This window comes from Medicago truncatula, chromosome 7 (genome assembly GCF_003473485.1).
Source record: "Medicago truncatula cultivar Jemalong A17 chromosome 7, MtrunA17r5.0-ANR, whole genome shotgun sequence".
NCBI classification, from domain to species: Eukaryota; Viridiplantae; Streptophyta; class Magnoliopsida; order Fabales; family Fabaceae; genus Medicago; species Medicago truncatula.
The window spans coordinates 44236647-44262892 of NC_053048.1; the positions used below are offsets into that span (position 1 = coordinate 44236647).

The 26246-nt window shown below is 31.1% G+C and overlaps 1 protein-coding gene across 1 annotated transcript; it reads left to right on the top strand.

Moving 5' to 3' along the window:
- Nucleotides 1-9568: 9568 nt before the first annotated feature.
- Nucleotides 9569-11772, top strand: LOC11437344 (gibberellin receptor GID1B). Its single transcript, XM_003625279.4, has 2 exons — nucleotides 9569-10023; nucleotides 10437-11772. Exons 1-2 carry the CDS (start codon nucleotides 9985-9987, stop codon nucleotides 11448-11450), a joined length of 1053 nt encoding a protein of 350 aa, XP_003625327.1. The 5' UTR covers nucleotides 9569-9984; the 3' UTR covers nucleotides 11451-11772.
- The last annotated feature ends 14474 nt before the right edge of the window (nucleotides 11773-26246 follow it).

A 26246-nucleotide genomic window follows, 5' to 3' on the forward strand; every position in this document is an offset into this window, starting at 1 on the left:
GTTAATAGCATAAAACGACAAAGTACATATGCCTACAAATATGACTATATTCATGTCTCCTGAATACTCATGTCTCCAGATCTGCAACGTTGACGACGCCAAAGTCATCTGCATTTGCTCAATGTTAATCTTTCAACCTGAATCAAATAAACTACGCACTAAGACGGAAAATAAAAAACACACCGCACAAAGACGAGAAATCAAAACAAACAGAGTCATTCTGAGACGACAAAATCACATAAACAAACGAAAGAAAATAGAAAATATGAGAAACTGAAACCACTTATTCAATTAGATAGAAGGAAAAATAATTCGAAGGGGTGATCTTTGAGTCAAAATTTATCCTAAATCACCCTTCTGAAAAGAAGAAGAAGTGAGATATATTTAATTAACATTTTTCTTATGTTGCTGTTTGGTTTGGTTTGGTTTGGTTCGGTTGGTAAAATGAAAACCGCAAACCAAATCAAACCATGCAGTTGAACAAAAAAATGATCTGATTATATCCGAACTAAATGTGGTTTCGGTTTGAATTGTTTCGATTTACAGTTTTTCTATTGGGTTGGTTCAGTTTTGAACTACCCCTGCTAAAAACCATCTATCTCTAATCAATAAAGAATAAAGGGCGGAGAGAAAGCGAAGCTTTTTGCATTAAAAAGACTAAATTCATAACAATAGTAAAATGTACTTTTTTCTTATTTTAGAGAATAGTAAAATGTATATTTGCTATCGTTTTATTCTAAAAAATTTACAAAATTGCCTTGAAACAAATACATCTAAATGCCAATTACTTGTTAAACGCTAAGGGTCAAAGCTCCATTAATACTCGAGGTACTTGTATATTTTGAGAGAGACAAGAAGCATATTAAATCTTTTATATGTTTTAACAAAATTAATTAATCTTTTTATCTAACAAAAAACAAATAAGATATTTCCTTCGTCCCCTAATACATGACACAGTTACTCTGGAACGGAGGGAGTATAGGTAAGGAATATTGATGGTGGATTGGATGGGTTAATTGAGTTGTCAAGTTTTAATATCTCTTATTCTTACTCGTCACCACATCTATCTATCTCCCATCGTCCATCAGTCCCTAAAGTAACAAATGGCAGTGATCAACCACAGAGTGCTAGCAGCAATCGTCACCTACAGTATAGCTCATGAATTGAAACAACTGCACATTGAACTCGTGTCGTATGGAAAAAGCCTCGAGACTGCCTCCTCGTCCTTCAACCCTGTCCCACAATATTTTCTTTCTTGGTAGAAAAAATCCACAACGTAAGCACCACCTTTTTTTTAGATTTGAAGCAAGGGCCAGTCGGAGTAGCATACAAATTTTCATCCAAGTAATATCCATTTTCAAAACGTAGAGTTTAAATTAATCTTAACTATATAAAAAAGAGATCTGGATTTCCTGCTGTTACAGCAGGACGCTGTAACAGCATAGGGCCGTCCGATCTGAATCGTGTGGTTAAGATGGTTTGAAGTGATTTGACAACTGAGTTAATTTAAATATATGATCTATAATCAACGGCTGAGATGCAAAACAACGTGCTTTTTTACAGCAAGGAATCTCAATCCGTCCAGTTTTTAAATTTATTTAATAATTAATGTATTTGGTTCATAAGACATGTCAAATATATTGGCTTTATTTTTTTGAGGGAATGTCAAATATATATTGGTTATTAAATGAATTTACAAATCAAGTTTTTACTTATAATTAAATATGACGAAGTATAATGTAGGGTGTTTTATAATCTTTTCCTCTCCTAGTATATCGTTGTCCATTTTGTTTTTAGTCAATTTATACCGAATGTAGCGACCATATGAAAACGCGATCCGGCCATCTGATCACATAATCCTTTTAAAGGCATTTTGAGAATGAACGTAGAATAAAATTAAACTTCATGAGAAGTCTTTAATTTAGTTTAAAGTTGTGAAAATAACTTACTTTTTATTCGTGACAAGTTGGTCTTACTCATGAAGTCTAAAAGTCTTACTCATGAAGTGTTTGTTCGGTTGTAAAAACTTAATCTTGTAATATCAAGGGACAATGTTGTGACTTGTAAATGGGTCATTAGGGCTGCATTAGTGTAAACAAAAGACTTTCTCAGCTTTATCAAGAGGTGGCAAAATGGATAGATTAATGAAGAGTTAAATATGTGTTTGATCTATATAACTATTGCAATCTTTTGTTTAAATTCCTCTAAAAAAAGTCGATTGTTGATCCCCAAAAAATTTTACATCACCGTTTTTTATACAAGCTTTTAAGTTGATTCATGAGTATCATTCAAAATTTTGAACAAGTTTATGAACGATCATTTGAACATTCATTCAAAAACATATTAAAAGCAGTCACTCAAAATGTGATATATCAATCTCAGTCAACTTTTATAAAAGGTCGACATATTTTGTATGGTATTGTCATTGCATACAAGGTTGTCGATGATGCTAAAATAAAAGGATCCCATCATGTTTAAAGTAGATTTTGAAAAGTCTTATGATTATATTGAGTTGGCTTACTAGAAAGTGGTTATGTTGAAGATGAACTTTCCTTCAAAATGGTGGTAGATCATAGAATGTCTTGGAACAACAACCACTTTTGTTTTAGTTAATGGAAACCCTGTCGAGAAGTTTTAGATGGGGAGAGATATGCGTCAAGATGATCATTTTTCGCCTTTCTTGTTCTTTATCGTGACTGAAGAACATAATGTGATGTTAAACTCGTTAATGGACATGAGTCTCTTATCAGGTTATGATATTAAAGCTCTAAAAGCCCATCTGATTTCGTTAAAATATCCGATTTAAAAGTAAATTTATGTAAGAGTTTGTTAATAAGGGTTTCTTCTATTTTCAAAATCCACTAAAGAACCATCATTGGAGATGGGGAATAAGATATCTCACGTTAAAGAGTTAAATATATTTTTAGTTCTTATAAATATACAAATTTTTCGTTCGAATCCCTCTAAAATTTATCTTCCATTTTTAGTCCTCCAAAAAATTTCCATTTACACTTTTGGTTCCTCCTTATAAGTAAACTCATATCTAGAATTCATATTTTTGAATAAAATTTTGCAAAAAAAAATTATAATATTATAAGAACCTCTTAAAAAAATAGAATTTTTTAACAAAACATTAATTAAATATGAATTTTTATCTTTTTTGCAGTTAAAAGATCATATTTAATCCACGTTTTGTTAATATTTTTTTTTTTTTTTGGAGAGAATGTTACAATATACTACACATTTATGCACATTTCATTAAGAAATGCATGAGTTGGCTTGAAAATAGGAATCAAAAGTGGTGATTGAAAATTTTATAAAAACTAAAAGTTAAGTATATTTTCTCTTTTGATGACCAAGTTAAGTATCTTAATCTTAATATATATATAAATGTTAAACAGTTTTGAAAGGTTTGCCTGTAACACCCCGTTACCCAAAAGTAATTAAATAACAATTATTCATCAGAGTTAAGCACCAAACGGGCATGCTACATTGCAAATTCAAAATTCCTTAAATAGAAAATAAAACTATTTAAATCGACATCATTCATAACCTCAAAAATTATGCAGCGGAAAGTTTGCATTTCAAATAACCACAACAACGGTTAAAAACCTCCAACATAATATCTTGGCATAAGCCTAACAACAATATCAACCATCAAAGGGCCGCATCATCAAGTTCCAAAAATTGATACATAGGAAGGAAAAACAACAATAATATAAATAGTAATTCCCATCCCACGTATCAGAGCCCTAGACACGACATTGAGCCACCACCGACTACTCAGGATCACCTGCAAGTTACCCATAGGAAGGGCAACATTTTCAAGCAGAAGGGGTGAGATTCACAACAATAAATATAGATATCAAAATCTTCAATTGAATCTAACACCTTAACATCAAATACATCATCTTGCAAATATAACATAATAATTCACAAAGCAACAACAACAATCATCAATATCCACACATCACCATATGTATATAAATATTTACATATATTCATCAACGACATCAACAACATCTAGTGGCATCTACAACCAACAATTAAGACTCATGCAATGGACATGACAACACTGCTAAGACAACACCTTAGACTCCTCAAATATGCAAATATGCATGTGGTACCAACCAGGACCGAAGCCCTCACCGCTGTTGAGCAACTAGTGCTCCAGGACATGAGTCCTCTCCGCTGTTTATGCATATGCAATGGACCTACTTGTGTATATCTACATACAACTGACCATGCATACAAACTCCATGTGACTCCGAATTTATTCAACATGTATGATTTAATAAATATACATACATTACAGCCATCAACAAATCATTATAGTCAATTCAAGAATTCCAGAAAATATACAATTGATCACAATCATGCTCACACAATCAAGTTCATCCATTTCTACCCCAAAGACCAACCCATGAACTCATTAGCCCCTTTATACGAGGTTATTTCTTACCTAAAAACATCTCTAGATGGTTAGGATAAAGTCCCTACACTTAGGAAGAAGTTTGGAAGCAATTGGAGCGAAGAAAAATGCATTTTAAAAGTTCCTGGTCAGGCAAAATCGTAGCCCGATTTTTACCCATCGTAGTCCGATATTTTACGTGCTGAAACACCCCAAAACCTGGTCAAAATCGTAGACCGATTTCTGCTCGACAGACAACATCAGATTTTCTAATTTTCACGTTTTCGCGCGTAAAATCCAAACCGTTAACCCGTTTTCAATGTCGTTTTCGCCTACGCGCTCCTGACACTTAGCTCTATCATAATCTACAGAAAAATTCAAGTTTTCAACCACCCAAAACTCGATTTCCAGAACCTCACATACTCTGTTTGCAAAAACGTTGAGACACCGAGTTTTCAAGCAAAGATCCCAATTTTCTCACATTCACTCCCCAAATTAGTTTACAGAAGCAAGACTAAGTATTATATGCAACCAGAACCTAATTCTACCATCAGAACATCAATTTCTACACTCAATTCACTCAAGAAAACATAATCCAACATAAACCCCAAAATCCCTAATTCTATCATAAACCTGTTAAATCCAAAATCAGAATTCAATAACTATATTACTGAAATAAATCTCACCCTTACCTTAATTCAGAAGAATAATTCCAACAGAAATCTGGTTCACTTGGCTCTCCCTTGGTTCTCTTGCTTTTCTCTGGTTTTCTCCCAAAACTGCTGTTTTCACGTAAAACTGATTTTCTATTCTTCTAACTCCCCTTACATAACTCCCTTTAATTCACTTAACTCCCTATTAATTTCTATTAATTAAAAATTAATCCCACAACTTCTAACTAATTCTATTTCCCACTTTTTCTAATTATTATTAAAACAATCATAATAATAAAATAATACACACCACATAATCCACAAATATTATTTAAATCATATAAAGACTCTAAATAAATCAATAACAAATAATTTAACGACTAGGGCGTTACATTGCCCTTATTCTGATCCCGCCTTTTTTGGTGGGTCTGAATAATTTTTATGAAAAAAAGAGTTTGCAAGGGATCAAACCAGGTACCATATGCTAACACTTTACAACTATAGCCACTGTGCCACTTCTCTTTTTGTTGAAATATTGTTGCTTCCAAAAATAAAATACATGACTAAAATAATTTTTTTAAAGCCCCAACCGCCCTAGTGGTTTCCTCTCTCATAGCAGTTATCTGCGTGTTACGATATTAAAGTTGTATCTTTAAAATTGTAGATAACTTGACTGATCTAGATGATAATTTTTTCATTAGAAACTTCACTTTTTCCTGTATTATATTACATGAATCTTTTGTTGTGACTTTTTATTTGCAAAGTTCACTACAATAGACTATAAGATTTCTTTGTTTTGGCAAAGTGATGACTTTGATTCTATGTTCATTTTTGGTGATTTCCATATTCATTTTTGTTGATGCAAACTAAATGTTGTTAATTTGCTTCTTTGAGATTGTGTATATCGATCACTCTCAATTGTCACTTAATTTGATTGTTTCTGAGTTTAAATGTAACTCTACGATTAATAATATAGTCAATTTGATATTTTATATATGAAACTCTACAAAAACACGTGCATCGCACGGGTCAGAGTCTAGTTATTTAATAAAAATAATGAAGTATCTATCATTTTTTTTTTTGTGGCAAGAGCTCACATAATTTAATTGTGGATAAGTGAAGTGTTCGGGATTCGAACTCCGGCCTCTGCATATAAAATATGTAATATTCCTACCAACAGGTTAATATCTTTCACGGGATAATATCTTTCATGTTTTTTTTTTTTTTGGTCAAATATCTTTCATGTTATTAGCGCCACAAGTTTTGTTTGTTTATTTTGAGATTTACGCGTCTTGTTTTTACAACACAAACTTAATCCCTTTTTTCGCTTGACAATTAAATAAGGATTGAAGTTAATTTATCTGCCCATATTGTAAACGAGGCTAAAAGGATTTGTCAACCACCCTCCTGCACTAAGGGAAAAAGACAACAAGAAAAAATATATTTTCTAAAATAAAAAGAAAATATATTAAATTAAAAGAAAAAGATACAAAGACCGGATACGTAAAATCTAACCCAAAAAAAAAATAACGACGCCTTGAGAAATCAAATAAAAAGACGGTGTAACTAAAAATTCTGAAAGTAAAGTATATATGGTCCTTTTTTTAGATGATATATGGTCCCATTTATTATATGTGAATACATTTATTATTTCATTTTTTCCTTCGAAAAATTTACTATTTCAATTTTAAAAAGTTATGTTAATTTACTTGTCAATGTAGATTAATATAATTTTTTGTTACTAGATTAGTGGCTGACACATGCATGAACAAACAGGGGGGAGAGTCAAGAGAAGTCGTGTGTTCCAATTCACATATGTTCCACTGTTCCAGTAGTGTTGAATGTTGATAAACGCATTACAGCATGAAGGATATGGCATTTCTTTCCAAAAAAAACAAAAAACATGAAGCATATGAAATAGTAGACGTTCAATTTGATCGTTATCCTTCGCGGTCAAAATAATTTACAAAAAATAGTACAAACTATTTAAACTATGGTCGTTTCTCAAGAATCTATGATAAAACTATACCAAATTAGAACAACAAACAAAAACATAAAGTAAAATTAAGAGTTTTGTTTGTAGAAAATGATGATCAAATTGGCAAAATTATTCGGTTCCACAATTCAATAACTTGTTTGATCACAAATTCAATTAATTAAGCATCAATAAAATTCGTAAGAATTCCTACTGATTATATGAACAAGCGGCAATATAACTTAGAGTCTGATTAATCACAATTAGGGAACAAGCATCACAAATATGTCATTAACCTAATAACTGAATTCTATAAAACCAATAACCAAGCGTTAAAGAACCTAACAATCTTCACTCGAATATAAATTAAAACATACGTCTAATTTAATTCAAGAAACCCTAAGCAGACACATGATTACAATTCAGCAGAATTGAAACAAGTGTTCAACTTATGAAACTATGAATTATAATTGATGAAATCAAATAAGATTTGAAGCAAGCCTTTAGTACATAAAGCTTTCAACACATACAATTGAAGATTGACAAGGAAAAGACATTAAATCATAGAACATGAAATTGACATTAAAATAAAACCTCGAGACTTAAAACAAAACAGAACCCTTGGCCAATGAATTGATCTAACTCCATAGGATTAGTTTTGCACAAATTCGAAATATGAAAAGTGGCTTAATAAAAGATGATGTTCTTTATAGGTCTAAACATTAACCTAATCTATAAAATCGAGTTTGGGCAAGAGTTTGGATAGAAATATCAATTCGGCCCATTATTAAAGATTAAATGGCCCAGAAACCTGCAATAAGCTCTAGTTCTTCAGAGATTTGTCTTTTTGATCATCAAGACAAAAAAATATAGCATATGAAACAGTAGACGTTTGGAGTGAATGATTATGTGATTTTTTTTAAAACAATGAAATTAATTGTTTTCATTGTTTCTAGAAATGTATTATCTACTTGTCAAAATAAAAAATGTATTATCTATAGCTAACATTCTCTCTATAAAGTCTCGCAATCCTTAACCCAACAACACGTCTTTATAAATGACAAAATCTTGACAAACTTACACCAAAAGCGGACAATAACCTGAAAGGTGTTGTGGCGTTCTTGAGGTTGTAACATAACAGTACTCCTCAACTCAATGTGTCACTTTTATAAAACATAAAACCGTGTAGGGCTTACATCCAAAACGGACAATACCTCATAAGATAATTTGAAACTCTAATGAGATATTTTCTTTGATCTCAAATGTACAAGTTGATTTTTGGTATTTTACATTTTAATTTTTAGAAAAATTCATGCTAACTATGAGAGTTAAATGTCATTCCAACACATAGAGTCACCTCAGTATAAAATTTAAAGACAGAGAGAAAGTGAGAGAGAGAGAGTATCAAATCGTAAAGGGCAAAATATAAGATGTTAAAATCGCTAAAAAAAATGGCTGAAATTTTTGTTCAATTTAGCTGAAGAAAAATGCAATTAAACATAAAATAAAAGAATGAAAGGATAAATGACTTATCTCCATCATAATTGAAGTATAATGCACCTAGTATGCATGAAACAGTGTGCTCAAAACACATCTAAGCCCTTTACATGATCTAATGGTTGTCGACCATCGAATTGTAAGGTGAAGTCAACATATACATGAGGAGGTCTGTAAATAGGGTGTTGCACACTGAAATAAGGAACACACTCTCATTATGAGTGTTTTGCTTTGTATAAGTGAAATGTATCAAAACTAGTAGACGAAACTTATCCGCCGTCACGGAACAACTCCACGTACCCACCAGTTACTACGAAAACCCATAGCAAGTTAATAGCCACAAAATCAACATGCATCGGAGGCAGATCGAGAAGTCATCGCACTTTCGAGCACTACAATCCAAAAGCAAAGGCGGAGTTGAAGGATTTTCAGCCCAACAACATTGAACTAATCAAACTCGAAACCATAACCAAATCAATAGATTCAACACTCTATGAAAATGACGACGAAGGCGTGGCTGCAGCCACCGCCATTTCAAACGAACCTTTAAACCAACCTAATCCTTGACAACCAAGAACAAAACTTTTGATGACGCTTACTGAACTCGTATCCAAATAACAAAAACAATTGTTGATCGAACGAACCCAACAACGGTTAGAGAGAACCAAGATAATATTAGACATGTTAAACAAACACTTAAAACTCTAAAAAAAAAAACATTAAAAATATCATAGACAAAGACCTATTCAAAAGTATTTTATAAAGAGTAGTGATATTTGTACATCCAATTGATGACAACTTTGGTGACAACCTTGTTCTTCTCTTTTCTTATTGGTCAAAAACAATTGAGAGAGAAAAAGTAAAAGAGATAATAAGAATGTCATGTGAGTATGAGAGAGAAAGTTGTACAAAAGTTGTCAAAAAATAGTTGTACAAATATCATTTATCTTTTATAAAGGCATGAAGTAATTTGATGAAATATAAAAAAATGGTGGGACCCAAATAAACAGTTAAATTCGGCCGCCCGATTTGTCGTGTCCTTCGTCTCCGTCCATTCCCGTCGTTCCTTTGCGTTTGACTCTCTCTCTCTCTCTCTCTGATATCTATGATCCCTCTCTGTCTCTAAGCTAAGCTACCTCTGTTCTCTTTTGTTTTGTTTCTTTCATACCTTCTTCTTCTTCTTTACTCAATCCCTTCTCTTCAATTAATACACCACCAACCTTTGAGATTAAACTTATACGTACACAACAACCTACGCTACGTACACTTTTATCTCTACATACCCTTTTCTAACCCACATCACTTCAACTCTTTCACCAACGTTTTTTCTATTCCTCTTCTGTTCTCTTCTCCATGAGGATCACTCTTTCTTCTTAGCCCTTTCTTTGTGTGTTCTTTCTTTCTCTTCCATTATTATTCTGTTCTTTCTCAAAAACAACTAACCAGACATGACTGGTACTAATGAAGTCAACCTCAGTGAATCTAGGGTAATATATCATCTTCCATCTTAGAAAGTTTTGTTTTTTTTTTGTTTAAAGTTTGCATTTTTATGTTTTTGTTTTGTTGTTTGCTTTGTGGGTTTTGATAAAGTTCTAAACTTTAACATATGTAATTGGAGTTTTGTTCTTCTTTTTGTGGTTTTTGTTAAGATCATGTAATATTTTTTGTGGGTTGGTTAGTTGGTTTAATTTGGTTTTTGTTTTCTACTTTCTAGTTTCTTCTTTTTCTTTTAATGTATTGGGTTTCTTGTTATGGTAAATTGGAAAGATTTGATTTTCATTATGTGTCACAATAATTGGAAATTTTTGTCTTTTACCCAAGATTTGTTTCATTTTCTTTCTTCTACAATGATTCAACACAAAAAAGAACCAATCTAAAGTTTTTGTTTTTTGTTTTGCAGAGTGTTGTTCCATTGAATACTTATGTTCTTATCTCAAATTTCAAGCTTGCTTACAATCTTCTAAGAAGAGCAGATGGAACATTCAACAGAGATTTAGCAGAGTTTCTTGACAGAAAAGTCCCCGCAAACGCTATTCCGGTCGATGGAGTCTTTTCATTCGATCATATCGAACGAAACACCGGTCTATTCAATCGTGTTTATCTACCATCATCTTCAGAAAATGAATCTCAATGGGGTGTTAAAGATTTAGAGAAACCATTAAGTACAACAGAAATTGTTCCTGTTATAGTATTCTTCCATGGTGGAAGCTTCTCTCATTCTTCAGCAAATAGTGCTATATATGATACATTTTGTAGAAGGTTAGTAAGTGTTTGTAAAGCTGCTGTTGTTTCGGTCAATTACCGACGATCACCGGAGTATCGGTTTCCATGTGCTTATGAAGATGGTTGGAATGCACTCAAATGGGTGAAGTCAAGAAAATGGCTTCAAAGTGGGAAAGAAAAGAAAGTTTATGTTTACATGGCAGGTGATAGTTCTGGTGGAAACATTGTTCATCATGTAGCAGTGAAAGCTTGTGAGGAAAAAGCAGAAGGAATTGAAGTGTTAGGGAACATTCTTCTTCATCCTTTGTTTGGTGGTGAAAAAAGAACAGATTCTGAAATGAGATTAGATGGAAAGTACTTTGTTAGATTACAAGATCGTGATTGGTATTGGAGGGCTTTTTTACCAGAAGGTGAAGATAGAGACCACCCTGCTTGTAACCCGTTTGGTCCAAAAGGGGAAAAAAATCTTAAAGGACTTGATAAGTTTCCTAAAAGTCTTGTTTGTGTTGCTGGTTTGGATCTTTTACAAGATTGGCAATTAGCTTATGTGGATGGTTTAAGGAATTTTGGTCAAGATGTTAAACTTCTTTACCTTAAGGAGGCTACTATTGGTTTTTACTTCTTGCCTAATAACGATCATTTCTATTGCCTTATGGAGGAAATCAAGAACTTTGTTAATCCTAACTGTTAATACTATTACTTAACCTTCACCCTTACTTAACAAAAGCTTGAATTTTTCATTTGTTTTGTTTTTGTTTTTGTTTTTAGTCTTTGTATCTTTTCTTCCCCAAGTAATGGTGTGTACTTAAAGAATTATGTAGCATTACTATTATAACATCTATGATGGTCAATTTTAGAGAGGAGATTGAAGATTAGGTATTGGTTGATGGTTTGGTATTTGAGGATTGTATTATCCTCTTGTAGTAGTAATTACTGAATGTGACATGGAGAATATCCCAACCTGATATTTATGAATGTATAATATATATAGTTATATAGTTTTGTCTTGGATATTTGCTTTTGTTTTTTAGTTTGATTGGATTCTTCTTTCGATTGAAGCCAATGTTATGATTGTATCTGTTGTATCCTGCTATGGTTCCAATTCAACAGTTCAATTTCTTGGGTCACAAATAGTGTTGCACTGTTGCTTGGATTTTGTTATGTTCGCATGATGCTTGTGGAAAAACATGTGTGTGGGTGCGTGTTACTTTTTTGCATTTCCTAATGAAGGAATATTAAGTCACTAACAAAAGCCTAAGGTAAGCTGAGGATGATGCCTAAAGTGACCAAGTGAGTGAGGTGAGAATGAGACTTCAAATGTAGCAAATCATGAAAGGTAGTCTTGTCAAAAATATATAAGCTACAAAACTTAGCTTCGACGTTGAAGTATCAAAATAATCGTAAGTGCATGTTTGAATTGACACTAAATAGGAGTAAATAAATGTGATTTTGTCAAAAGTTTTAGGCAAATTAAAGTGAATTTAGTGCTTAATGTAGCTAATGGAGGTTTAGTGAAGGCCTAAAGCAACAAAGCATGAAGAATAAAAGGAATATGCGGAAGGGATAAGAGGCCTATGTTACTAGGGCAAAGTGAAATAAGTTAATTTTGGGATGAATTGTCCATTTGACTAGTAAAGTAGAACCAAGTATAACTCGTTTTCCCCTATTCTAAAAGTGCCACTCTTTTGCATTTTTGTCGTTAGGACCTTCCAAAGCGTAAAGCATGCCAATATCATCTTTAGCATCTGAATCACAAGAAATAGAATAGAAGTAAAAGGTAGTACTAGTGCACTAGTGGTAAAAAAGATGAAGCATTTGATATATTCTCTTGTTTACCACCCATTTTGCATTCAAGTTACATTAGAAAATAAAAAATTAAATTTCTTTACAAGTTATGTACGATTAAATTTAAATAACTTTTGCGATAATTTTTAAGTAGACTTTATTGATCACAAATTTGGATGCGATTAAACATGATTGTAACGAATAATATAATTGAATCTTGTTGGAGAACCCCATCCACCAAAAAAGAACATGAAAAGATTTTCACGCCAAGAATGATTGGCAGGAGTTTGAATCATAAATTTCGCCATCTTTCAACATCAATCTGATTAATTCTTGTCATCTCTTTATTGCCTATTCAATCAGGTTCTGTTTGGAGCTTGGGAAAACAGCAAAAACGGGAATTTGGCATTCTTTTCAAATGGAGGAACCCATTTTATTTTTTCTAGTGGTTGGGAGTTTTGGACGTATTCTTTAGGGAGGGACCACTTTAGGGGAACTCTAAAAAAGTCCAATTAAAAATATTAACACATGTTGGGATTGCTTTAAAGTGTTTATGTGTAGGAGGAACAGCTAAGCTTGGACAAGGACATGGAACCTTGTCTTTTATTGACTTTTCTTTCATAGATAGATAGAGGACAAGGTTTATGGTTATTGATTTTTGGATTTAAGCTTTATTTTTGCATATTATTTTTTTCTTGCTTATTTCATGGCTTATTGTGATTTGTCCTTAGTAAATTAGCTGTTTATGTCTTGACAATATTCCCAGATGCGACAATGAGAGGAGTCATTGTCAACAAAGGGTTTTCTTTATTGGGGATCATAGACAAACAACTTCAATTTGTTTTTGGTCGGTAGCTTGCTTTTTAATCTATAAATATATCGGACTTACCGACTCTCTCCTAAACATAAGATAAGATGTTGTTATTAACTAAATTACAAAATTAAGATATTTTATTTGAGTGTTAATTGAATATCTCCACCGATCACACTAACTAGCTGCGAACATTAATCCGTTTGAGTCTTATGTGGCTTAAATAGATCACAATTATTTTTCATAATTTTATTTTAACGTTGTTACATGTTCAAACACATATTCGAATAATTTGTTGATCAAATTAAAAGATATGTATTATCTTATCAAAACACTTTTGGATGAATTAAATAAAATTTAATTTATTAATAGTTTATGTGTGTGTATTTTTTAGAAGAGTTTTATGTTTTTTTTCTTCTTCTTCTTGAACATACAGTAATCTTAATTAACATTTCTTGAATATAATATAAACATACAATAATTGAAGATAATAAATCAACATAATATGCTAACATATTGAACATAAAAAAAGTCATAATCGTGACATCATATGAATATAAATTAATATCAAAATTAGAGACTAAAAACAAATATTTTTGTGAGATGAAAACATCTGATTTTATATATTAGGGACTAGTATCAAAATTCGTTATATTTATAAGGATAAAAAACTTATTTAATGTTAAAATTAATGCATGTACCAAATTGAAAGTGAACGTATACAAAGATACAAAAAATAATCATAAAAAAATTCTACATTCAGAGTTGAGGGTCAAGTTTAATAATATTTGATTAATTATATCCCTTTTGAAAAATAGTATAACTTTGCCAAATGCTTACACTTCAATTCGTCCTTTTTCTTTCTCAACCAACGAAAATTTTATATATTGTAGCATGTCATTCGTGTTAGCTAATGAATGAGATTTCAATGTGAAAATGCAGTTTAGTACACTAACTAGATTAATTGATACACCTCTAACGGTAAAAGAGATGTTTGAGTAAAACTAGAAACATAATTCTCTATATATGTCTGTTTTCAGACAGCACGCATCATAGTAGGGAATTGTCTATAGATCTTTGGTTTTCACAAGTCAATTAGTTTCCTAGTATATTAGACATGGACCTCTAAATATGGGAAATAAGGATAGTTTGATGGCTAGGGTTAGAAGTTTGGTGCTTAGCAAATGATAAATAAAACAATTCAAATTAATGTCATGATATAGCTAGGGTTATCTTTTGAACAAACCTATATCCTTATTATATTTTCAAAGTGTGAATTTGGAAATGTCACCAGAACTTCCAAAATATTGTTAATGAGCTTTGAACGAGAATATGGTAAAAAAAAAAAAACAATTATTTTCCCAATCTAATATTGCATATGGTCAACAAATTTTATTAGAAAATGTTATATCTAGGGAGGGTGACCTTTGAACAGCTTAAACCTACATGATTAACTAATTATATTATGAAAGTGTGACATTGTAAATGAGACACTAACTTCCTAAATATTATTAATGATCTTTGGACAAGGATGTTTTTCCAATATGATATTGCTTATAGACTTTGAATGATTATAGGTCAGTTGGACCCGGCCACACCAAACACCCTGGCAGGTGGTAATCCTATAATTTTAATCAATAGGACCCAATGTGGTTTCACTAATAAACATTGTTTTTGTTGTTGAGAGTTGGATGGTAAAGTCATAGGCATCTCATAATTTGGGTCTCACTCATAGCTCAATCTTTCTCAGCATGTATGCAAAAATTGTTGGTTAAGGAAATGTCATCTCAATGTGAAAATGACTATTTTGACCCTAAAAAAGTAAAAATTGAAGGAGTAAGGTGGTAATCGAATAAGGGAAAAGTTAACTTGTGCCCTTAAGGCACATGTTAAGAATTCTATTAATAGTTATTATTTATTAGAAATTGTGTTAATTTATTGCTCAAAATGTTTAATATTAATTTTTTTTCAATAAATTCTTACCATTAAAGGAATAAAATTAAGGGTTAATAGTGCTTTTCATCCCTGTAATATATGTCATTTCTGGTTTTCGCCCCTATAAAATTTTCGGTTTGATTTGCACCCTCGTAAAATTTTTATTTTTCGGAAAACACCCCTAATAGGCCATTTTCAGATTTTTTTTCCAAGAAATTTTGATTTTTGAATGGCCTATTAAAGGTGTTTTCCAAAAAATAAAAGCTCTTTTTTTGAGTTTACCAAACAGACCCTAACTTCCATCTAAAAATTGAAACTTTTAATGAATGTATCCAAATAGAAATTACTTATCTTTTAACTCAGTCTATTTTATAAAATCAATTGATTCAATTTTTTTTTATGCATAACCAAACATTCCCGACTTAGTTGAGTTGGTTCAAATTCCACACTGAAATGTATAGTTTAGTCACTGGTGGCTATCCTTTGCTACATAAAAACCGTGTTAATTTTATTCTCAAAACTTTTATTTTATTACATGCAATAAGAAAGTTTCTTTCTAAGTTTCAAAATCTGAATTTGAATCCTATATGCTTCTTTTAACAAGAATATCAAACACGATTAAAATTAGTAATCAGTGGTTGGATCGAAGTGGTAAATAATTAAATTTGAATTAAAATCAAATCGTTTAAAAGTACTTCAGTTGCAATTGAATTATTTTTTTTCTCTAAAATTTACTTACTTTTTGACCGACCTCCAAATTACAAAGATAATTCTTAGGAGGGTTTTACAACTCGAGAGTTTACCTCAACTCATTTTATTTATGTAAACTCGAATCGTAAACTCGACTTATAAACTCGTACGAGTTTACCTAAAATTAAATTATATAAAATTTATTATATATATAACATATGTAAGCTAATATTTAAACAAAGAGAAATGATATTTGTACAACCATTTTTTGACAACTTTTAAACAACTTTATCTCTCATACTCACATTATATTCTTATTTTCTCTCTTCCTTTTTCTCTCTCCATTGTTTTTAACCAATGAAAAGAGAGAAAAATGAGGTTGTCATGAAAGTTGTTAGCAAATGGTTGTTCAAATATCATTGCTCTTAAACAAAATATAACCAATTAACCACATTTAAATAATAAACTCTAACAATAAAAAACAAAATTTATCGGTACATTTAAACTCTGTTTCATCTTCAATTGTAACTTTAACATCAATTGTTATATTTTCTCATTTAAATACTTGAGCAGGTGATAATGTGAATGATTTCAAATCAATCAATAATAACAAGCTTATGAATGCATTCCCTAAAATTCAATGTATGTCATTGTCACGCATTGGCGTAACTTCTGTACATAACAAACATGAAAAAAATGAGTTATGTTAACCGTAAAGACAACATTTCAGCACTTTGGGATTGAAAAAAGAATTGGATTTTGCAAGAAAATGAGACAAAAAAAAAGAAAAAAAAATTCAAAGGTAAACTCGGACGAGTTTACCGAGTTTAACACGTGTTAACTCGATCAAACTTTCTGATTTCACCAAAAATCAAGTTTATCTCCGAGTTTACATGTTTTTGCCACCTAAAAACGTAAACTCGGACGAATTTACGAGTTAACACTCGATTGTTGAAAAGTGATTCCTAATAAAGTTGCGGAGTCATCAATCAATACATGTATACTGAACGTGACAAAAGGTTTTGTAAGATACGTAGATGGAACGTGAGAAAATACAAAAAACTGATTAAGAAAATGATGTTGAAATATAAAACAAGAACTAGAATGACAAAGACGAGGAAAAAGACTACAAAGAGTGTCCTGAGTAAAACATGGGAAGATACAAACTGGTTAACAGCTTTTTTATAGTTCTATGAACTATGTATGAACACATAGATATAAAGCATTATCTCTTCAAGTTCGAGTTAGATGAACCTGTTGTGTGCAAGTTTGAGTTATATGTTCCATATTAGATAGAAAAGTAACCGTCGAATATAAGTAAGATGACCATAAACTCAATGCCTTGAGGTTTTGAGTAAAAGTGTGGCGTCTCTTCCACTTATGTGGTTGCTCTAACCTCGATGTGGACGATCCCCCGACCTTCCCTTATGTCCCACCAGAACTCTCAAATAAATGTGGAAGATCCCCCAACCTCCCCTCATGACACAACAAAACCCTCAATAATATTTTTTATGCCAAATACCTTCCGGGGTCCTTTAAGTTTCATGTTTGTTTCAGATAGATCCTTTAAGTTTCTAAGGTTTCAGATAGGTCCTTTAAGTTTCGAGTTTGTTTCGGATAAGTCCTTTAAGATTTTTAGGTTTCAGATAGGTCCTTTAAGTTTCGAGTTTGTTTCAAATAGGTCCTTTCTTTCAACATCCGTTAAGTCAAAGTTGATATGTTCGTTAAGCCAAAGATGATCTGGTTGGGAAAAAATTGATGCCAAGTGTTAGAGAGAACCAACTCACCCACTTAACAGACAAATTAGTTTTGCCTTAACGGACAAAACAATTTTGGCTTAACGGAGGTTGACAGAAAGGACCTATCCGAGACAAACTCGAAACTTTAAAGACCTATCCGAAACCTTAAAAACTTAAAGGACCTATCTAAAACAAACGTGAAATTTAAACGACCCAGGAAAATATTTGACCTATTTTTTAAGGCGATAATAACTTGTGTCCTAAAGACACATATTAAGCAACCTAAAAAGATTGCTTAAAGACACATATCAATCAATCTAAAAAGAGCAATTTTGCATTAAAAGATATAACATTTTAATTTTTAGGTCAAATGCATCTAAAAGTCCTTTAAGTTTTTTCGTTTTTCCCAAAGTGGTCCTTTAAGTTTCAAAAGTCCCAAACAAGTCCTTTTAGTTTTTGAATCGTTTCAAACAAGTCCTATTGTAGATAGCATAGTTGGTAGTTGCTTCCTTGAACTCATCTTTGGTACCAAATTTGACTCCTAACACCCAGTTAAAATTAGTCATCTTTTTAGGCATGACAAATGGTGGATAATGTTCTTTGTTGCTATCATCTGAATCATCACCATCATACTCTAAGAGGACTTGTTTGAAACGATTCAAAAATTAAAAGGACTTGTTTGAGACTTTTAAACTTAAAGGACTTGTTTGGGACTTTTGAAACTTAAAGGACCACTTTGGGAAAAACGAAAAACTTAAAGAACCTTTAGATGCATTTAACCTAATTTTTAAGAAGTTGAACAGATAATTTTGATACATATATTTTTAAAATAAATTTTTTAATATGTGTCTTTGATAGCACAAGTTAACATTTACAATTTTCTTTATAATATCCATCTTTTTAACATTTTTTAGATGTCAATGTTAGACACATTTTATGTTACTATATTTTAAAGAACCGGAGAAGGAGAAATCAAATAGCAACTACCACAAAAGACAAAATTTGTAACAACAGCTTGTGTTTTTACCTGATTTGGGGGTCAAAATCAAGTAGCAGAAAATGTCTTCTATAGTTCTATGGGTAAATAAATGTTGGGACCTACTTATCTTGTTGGGTTTTTCTGATTTCTAGCAAACTAACTTCCAAAATTTCTTTCTCTCGTTCTGACCTTATGGCATCCAAAGTGTACTTAATTAATCTACTCCCATATTATATATATATATATATAGTCAAGATCCGTTGACATCAAATTCTGACCGTCTAAATTTTTAATCGAATGGCTAATAATTCATCTACATGATAACTAGAGTGGACTCCCCCTGCACTCAGGTGTTGTAGCTCTTTCTTTCATCATTGTTGGTGATTACGTTTCCGTTTACCTCCCTCTTCGATGACCGATAAAATTTCACTTCTATTCCAACAAATTCTTATAGGAATTGTGATCGTCTCTTTCCCCCTTTAATATCAATTTGCATTCTAAGTCACATGGAGAAGCTAATTGAAGAGAGTATGAGGTAATCAATTACTAAAAGTGAAATTTCGACAAAAGCATTTACGTTGTGGTTGTGCAGAGGAACGTTCATGGACAAAGGTTATACCCTTTCTTTGAAAAATAAAAACACCATGCCTGTCGTACAAATCTTTAAGTTCATGACAAAAACTTATTTGTTGATGCCCTTGTGTTCATCTCTGAGATATCAAATTGAATTTTAAAACATAAAATTGATGGCAAGAGTAAGATATCAAATTCATATATGAATATATAAAACCAATTTCATGGTTTTGGTGAAATCGAAAACCCTTCAATTAAATTTGCAACAAACTTTCTGTGTGGTCAATTACGGGAGTGTAGAAAGAGATTGGTGAAGAACCAATGTATTAAGGTGTGTAAAATAAATTTGATGTCACCGTGCACTTTTAAGTGAATAATAATAGCCATTAGATTAAACCAATTTAATGGATGAAATTTGGTGTTAACGAATCCGTTGACACCTGGTGTCAACGGATCCTAACTCATATATATATATATATATATATATATATATATATATATATAAACAAAATTAATTTTGATTATGTAAAATTGATTTTTAAGAATATAACGTATTAACTACTCCCATTGAAGAAGAATCAAAAGTGATTTGCTCTTAAGCAGAAATGCTTCTAGAAGCATTATCTCTTTCTTGCTTTAATGTGGGCAAGGTAATCAAAACCGGACCGGAGTTTAAACCGGTCTAGATATGGGTTCAGGGTTCAAAGGTTCAACTGGGGTCGGACCGGTGATACTTTTATATCATTTTTATATTCAATTGTATTACTTTTTATAATTTTTGGAGAGTATAATATCATTTTTTTTCACATGAAATTAACATAATAATTTAAATTATTTTTGAAGGAAAAAATAATTTAAATTATATAAAAAGTATTAAGTAGCTTTAGAATGTGAATAATTTCTCACGTTTATTATTTAATTGGCTAAAATGACATGCTTTTTTAGTTATTTTCTTTTCTTTTTATATTTCTTTGTCCAAGCCCACGTTTTTTTTTACCCAAGCCCACTAAAAGTTCTAAGTTATAGCAATAACCCTAAATCTAAACAACAGCCGCCACACTAATAAGCTATCTCAAATCTCTATCATACTGAATGTTTCATCTTCATTTTATGCTTGTTCTTTTTCCTTCTTGATGCATCTCTCCAATTCTCCTATTCTTCTCTTTCTCTGTTTTACTATGAAGGATAGTTGCACCCTTTTTTTTTTCTTTTTTTCTTTCCTTCTATTTTACTGGATTTCTACTGATTCCCTTCGTTTCCCAAGCTAGATCTATTTTATTTTGAAATCACAAATCACGGTTCAACCTTCAAAACCTGATGAACCGGCGGTTTTTCCGGTTGAGACCATCCGGTTTTTATGTCTCTCCGGACCGGATGCAGGTCCGATTCCCGGTTTATCCGGTTCGACCGACCGGTCCGGTTTTAATTACATTGAATGTGGGTATTATTGCATATTTTATAGTAAAAGTTTAATTCTTGAATTCGAAGCTAAAAATTACCACTGTTGGATTGCACATATCAATGAAAAATTACCAATATATTTTTCTCTATTTTTGTTCGCACTTTCTCTCAGAATTAAAATGCAATTCATGAAAGTTAGGATGTTTTTTCTTTTTAAATTGTTAAAAAGTTTGAAAAAAATGTGGAAATAAAATTCATAATTGTAATAATATAATTTCATATGAGATAATTATGATACGCTTCTATAAAAAATTATTAAGAAACGATAAATTTATTATTATTGAAATATAGTAATATAAAACATTTATAAGTGAGACCCCTTTCAGTAATTTTTTTGGAGTTGTTGGATTGGACTGAATGAGTGCTTATTATGTATTAACATTTACAAATATAAATAAGTGATGTGGACGCGTACATGTTAGTTAAGCTATATCTATTTTTTAAAGGACCGTTTAAGCTATATCTCAATAAGATCAATATTGGAGATGCTCTAATGATATTAGTTGAATATAAATGTATTTATGTAAAAGTTGATTTGACAATAACTTTAAAGATAAAATCAACTGTAGAAAACAAAAATTACAAATTATAACCTCAAAGTAAAATCATTCATACAACCAAAATCAATTTTTACACAAGCAAAAATAGAGTGTATATACATATAAAACTAACAATGCCCAAATATTTACATGCATATATATACAATATATACATAATGGTACCAAGTACCAACAATGAATTTGCTAGCGATAATCGATTTGGACATTTAGAAAAAATTATCATGGGTTTGATCCCCAGTTCTTGTATAAGTTTTCGATGAAGATTTGCTTTTTCGAAACTACAGTGGAAACCAAAATTATCATTGTGTGATTGCATGTGCTGAATTGTTATATCCTTTTAGAAAGTACTTTCCCTGCTTTTATATATCAGCAAAGAAAAAATTTGCAGCTTCATGTTTTCTTGTTAATTGATGAAAAATATGCATTTTGGATTTGATAATCCAAACACCCCTTATGTCAAAATTGGATTTAGACTGTAGAGAGTGTGTTTGATTATGAAATCTTAAAAAACAAGCACTTCGGATTTTAGAATCCGGACGTGTCCGCTATACATGTTTCAAACCCTTCTCGTGCAAAAAAATTATTGGAAAAAATGTGAAATTTAATTTCGTATTTAAGTGTTCGGATTATAAAATCTAAGATACTTATTTTTTCGATTTAGAATTTGAATTGGTGAAGAAGAAAAAAAATCAGTCACGATTCAACCATGAATAAAACGACAACAACTAATTTTTTGGGCATTGATAAATGAAAGCCAAAAATGGAGGGTGAGAAAAACCTTATTTTGGATTATAATATCGAAAAATCTAAGAACATTTTTGAAATTTCAGAGGCCACCACATGAGAAACATGAAGGGTGGGAAATTTTTGTTGTTGTTTTTTTTATATATGCTTGTGATATGGTTTTTAATTTATCATTATTAGGATCTATAGATTTCGTTCCATATATTTGCTCTAGGCTTTACAAATCATGTCTGACTGCAAAATGAGCGGTTCTTTTTAGACCCCCCCTCAATGTCTCTTACGTCCCTTAAAAAATCCGAGAGATAATTTTCAAAGTTTTTTTTTTTTTTTTTTACAATATTTGATGGATAACTCTCAGAATATTTTTCGGTCGAAAGAGATTTTGAGGGGCGTAAATAGGAAATTATCCTACAAAACATGTCGATTGGGCCACAACTATTTTATTGTCCATTTCCTTTTTTTTAGTCAAATTCGTTCTCCATTTATTAGGCTTTTACTTTTTCCACCCCATCTACTTTTCACGCGCCCTATAATTTTTACAAAAATGTTCATGGGATTTCGAATAATAAAATCCGAACACATTTAAATTGTGTTCGGATTTTATAATCCAAAATATGCTTATATATAATCGGCAATTAGAATCTCTCCTATTTTAGCAGTTTTAAATTTTGCTTTTAAAAACAACCGAAAAACAAAGTAAAAAGTGATAAAAATCTGTTAAATAAAATCATAAATATACCACAAAAAAATTTAAAAATCAAATAAAACTAAGCAAATTTTTCTGAGAATATGTAAAATAAAAATAAAAAATGGGTCTAAACTATACAATTTTGGATTTTGAGGAGTGGAATCACATAAGAAGTCCATTCTAAGGAAGACTTGATCCTTGATTTTTTTTTTCCTGATTTTCTAGGGAAGTTTCGGAGCAATCTGATCAAGTAGCCTAAAAACCGAATTTTTTACTAAGAACAACTAACAATGACCTAAAACAGAATGATGAGAGTTAGGAAGATTAATATGACTCTTAAACTCGTTCTCCATGTTGCAAAAAGACTCAAAATTTGTGCTTATATAATTCAAATGATATAATCCAAACAATATTTCCCTGAAAAATGTGTTTAACGGGTGTTCGGATTCAATAATCTGAAGGAAAAAAGAAAAAAAAAACAAGGAACACAACCTTTTTTTGTTGTTGAAGTTTTTGAATTATAAAATCTGAATTGGTGAAAAACTCATTTTCACCCCAATTCGAATTATAAGATCTGAAAATCGCATGAGCATTTTCATAAAAAAATATAGAACACACGAGAAATAGGTAGGGTGAAAAAGTAATAGCTCATTTCTTTAAGTTTTACAAACTTGCAAATATTTCTAGGGCTTTTAGTTTTATTACCTCGTTTCTTAACATAGAGTAGTTAGACTCCTATTGAATGAATGACTTAGGCTTGACTTAATATACAGAGAATTCATTTTTCGCGCGTCATATGATTTGCTCATTTTACATTGTTTGAATTTAAAAAAGGAGAGGCAAAATTCCGAGTTTTAAAATAGGAGAGGGAAAATCCAGAATCAATCAAAATAGGGGGGGTAAAATTCCGAGTTTTAAAATAGGGGGGCAAAATCCAAATTCAATCAAAATAGGGGGTAAAACTGCACTTAAGCCAATTGATTTTTAAGAATATAACGTATTTCTCTCTCTTGTGAGCCGTCACGCAAACCCTAATTTCTTCTTCTTCATCCACCAAAGACGGGTGATTTAGGGTTAATTTTTTTTTTTTTTTACCTAAAATCACCCCTCTAACTCGTTTTTCTCTTTCCCTTTTATTGAAATAAATGATTTTCACATCTATTTTATTTTTTATTTTGAGATTTCGTCGTCTTTGTGCGACGTTGTTTGTCTTTCTTGTTTCTTTCAAGTATTTGATTGATTCAAATTGTCCGATTAGCTTCGATCCAGTGCAGATCCAATCAATGACTTTGACGTCATCCACGTTACAAATTCGGAGACATGGTTATTCATGAGATTTAAATATAGTCATATGTGTAGACATTTGTACTTTGTCGTTTTATGCTATTAACATAGATGTTGTGAGTCTGTTCACAAATTTAGCTTTTTTGTTTTTAGCGAATTTACATTATATCGATATACTCTATCAATTTGAATGAATGAATATAATTTATTTTTATAAAAAATAAATAAATATAACGTATTAACTACTCCCATTGAAGAAGAATTAAAAGTGATTTTTGCTCTTAAGCAGAAATGCTTCTAGAAGCATTATCTCTTTCTTGCTTTAATGTGGGTATTATTGCATATTTTATAGTAAAAATTTAATTCTTGAATTCCAAGCTAAAATTACCAGTGTTGGATTACGCACAATGTGGGTATTATTGCATATTTTATAGTAAAAATTTAATTCTTGAATTCCAAGCTAAAAATTACCACTGTTGGTGGATTACACATACCAATGAAAAATTAACAATATATTTTTCTCTATTTTTGTTCGCACTTTCTCTCAGAATTAAAATGCAATTCATAAAAGTTAGGATTTTTTCCTTTTTAAATTGTTAAAAAGTTTAAAAAAAATGTGGAAATAAAATTCATAATTGTAATAATATAATATTTTATATTAGATAATTATGATACACTTCTATAAAAAATTATTAAGAAACGATAAATTTATTATTATTGAAATATAATAATATAAAACATTTATAAGTGAGACCCATTCAGTAAATTTATTGGAGTTGTTGGATTGGACTGAATGAGCGTTTATTATGTATTAACATTTACAAATATAAATAAGCGACGTGGACGCGAACATGCTATATCTATTTTTTAAATTAAGGACCGCTTAAGCTATATTTCAATAAGATCAACATTAGAGATGCTCTAATGATTTTTTTTTTTTTGATAAAAAAGAGGGCCTAAGCTCAAATGAGAAAAGAAACTATACGAGAATCAACCGAGGGATGCTGATTTCAGCAACATCAAATAATAACAAATAACTAATTTGACTCGGGCGGCATGATTCATAACAAATCAAAGTAGAACCCAAATTGAAACCTAATTTTGCAAGAACATCGACACACAAATTGGCTTCACGATAGGTATGGCAAACCTTCACCTCCCACTCCAGATGAAGCAAACGACGAATCTTTTGATACAGACTCCACCCAGTAGGGCAAAATTGAGTTGATCCGCATATTAATCACAACCTGCGTAGTGATAAGCGATTTGGACACTTAGAAAAAATTGTCATGGATTTGATTTCTAATTTTTGCATAAGATTTTGATGAAGATTTGCTACGTCTAAACTACAGTGGAAACAAAAATAACAAATTATTTTTATGCATTTAGTCATGTCATTAGAGTACACGTATATAACAAGCAATATCATTGTGTTATTGCATGTGCTGAATTGTTATATCCTTTCAGAAAATACTTTCCCTGGTTTTATATATCAGCAAAGAAAAAATATCCTTTTAGAAAATACTTTCCCTGGTTTTATATATCAGCAAAGAAAAAAATTGCAGCTTCATGTTTTCTTGTTAATTGATGAAAAATAAGCATTTTGGATTTGATAATCCAAACACCCTTTATGTCAAAATTGGATTTAGAGTGTAGATAGTGTGTTTGGATTATGAAATCTTAAAAAAGAAGCACTTCGGATTTTAGAATCTGGCCGGACGTGTCCCCTATATATAGGGCTGACAATGAACCAAACCAATTCGATTAGAGTTCGTAATTCGATTCGAAAATTGATTTGTTGAACTTGATTCATGAACCAAATGAGCCAAACTTGAGTTGAAAATTAAGTTCGTCAACTAATTGAGCTGAAGTTGAGCTATATGTAGTTGGACTCGTTTGATTCACGAGATGACTCGATAATATATATATATATATAACAGTTAAAAAATATTTTTAAATTCTATATAATTGATTTTACACAATTTGATAATTGTTTATATATATAATACTTTAAAAACTAAGACAAACGAATTCTTTGAACAAATGAATTTAAAATTTGGTATAAATTTCAATATATTTATGTGTCAAAAGTTTAAATTTTTTGACTTTTGAGCTATGCGGTTCAACTGGTTTTACTCATTTCCATACCTAAAGTTATGTGCTTTGAACAAACGAATTGAACCTAATGAGTCGAACCAAACTGTTCGTGAACTTTAAAAGCGCCGAACTTGAGCTAAA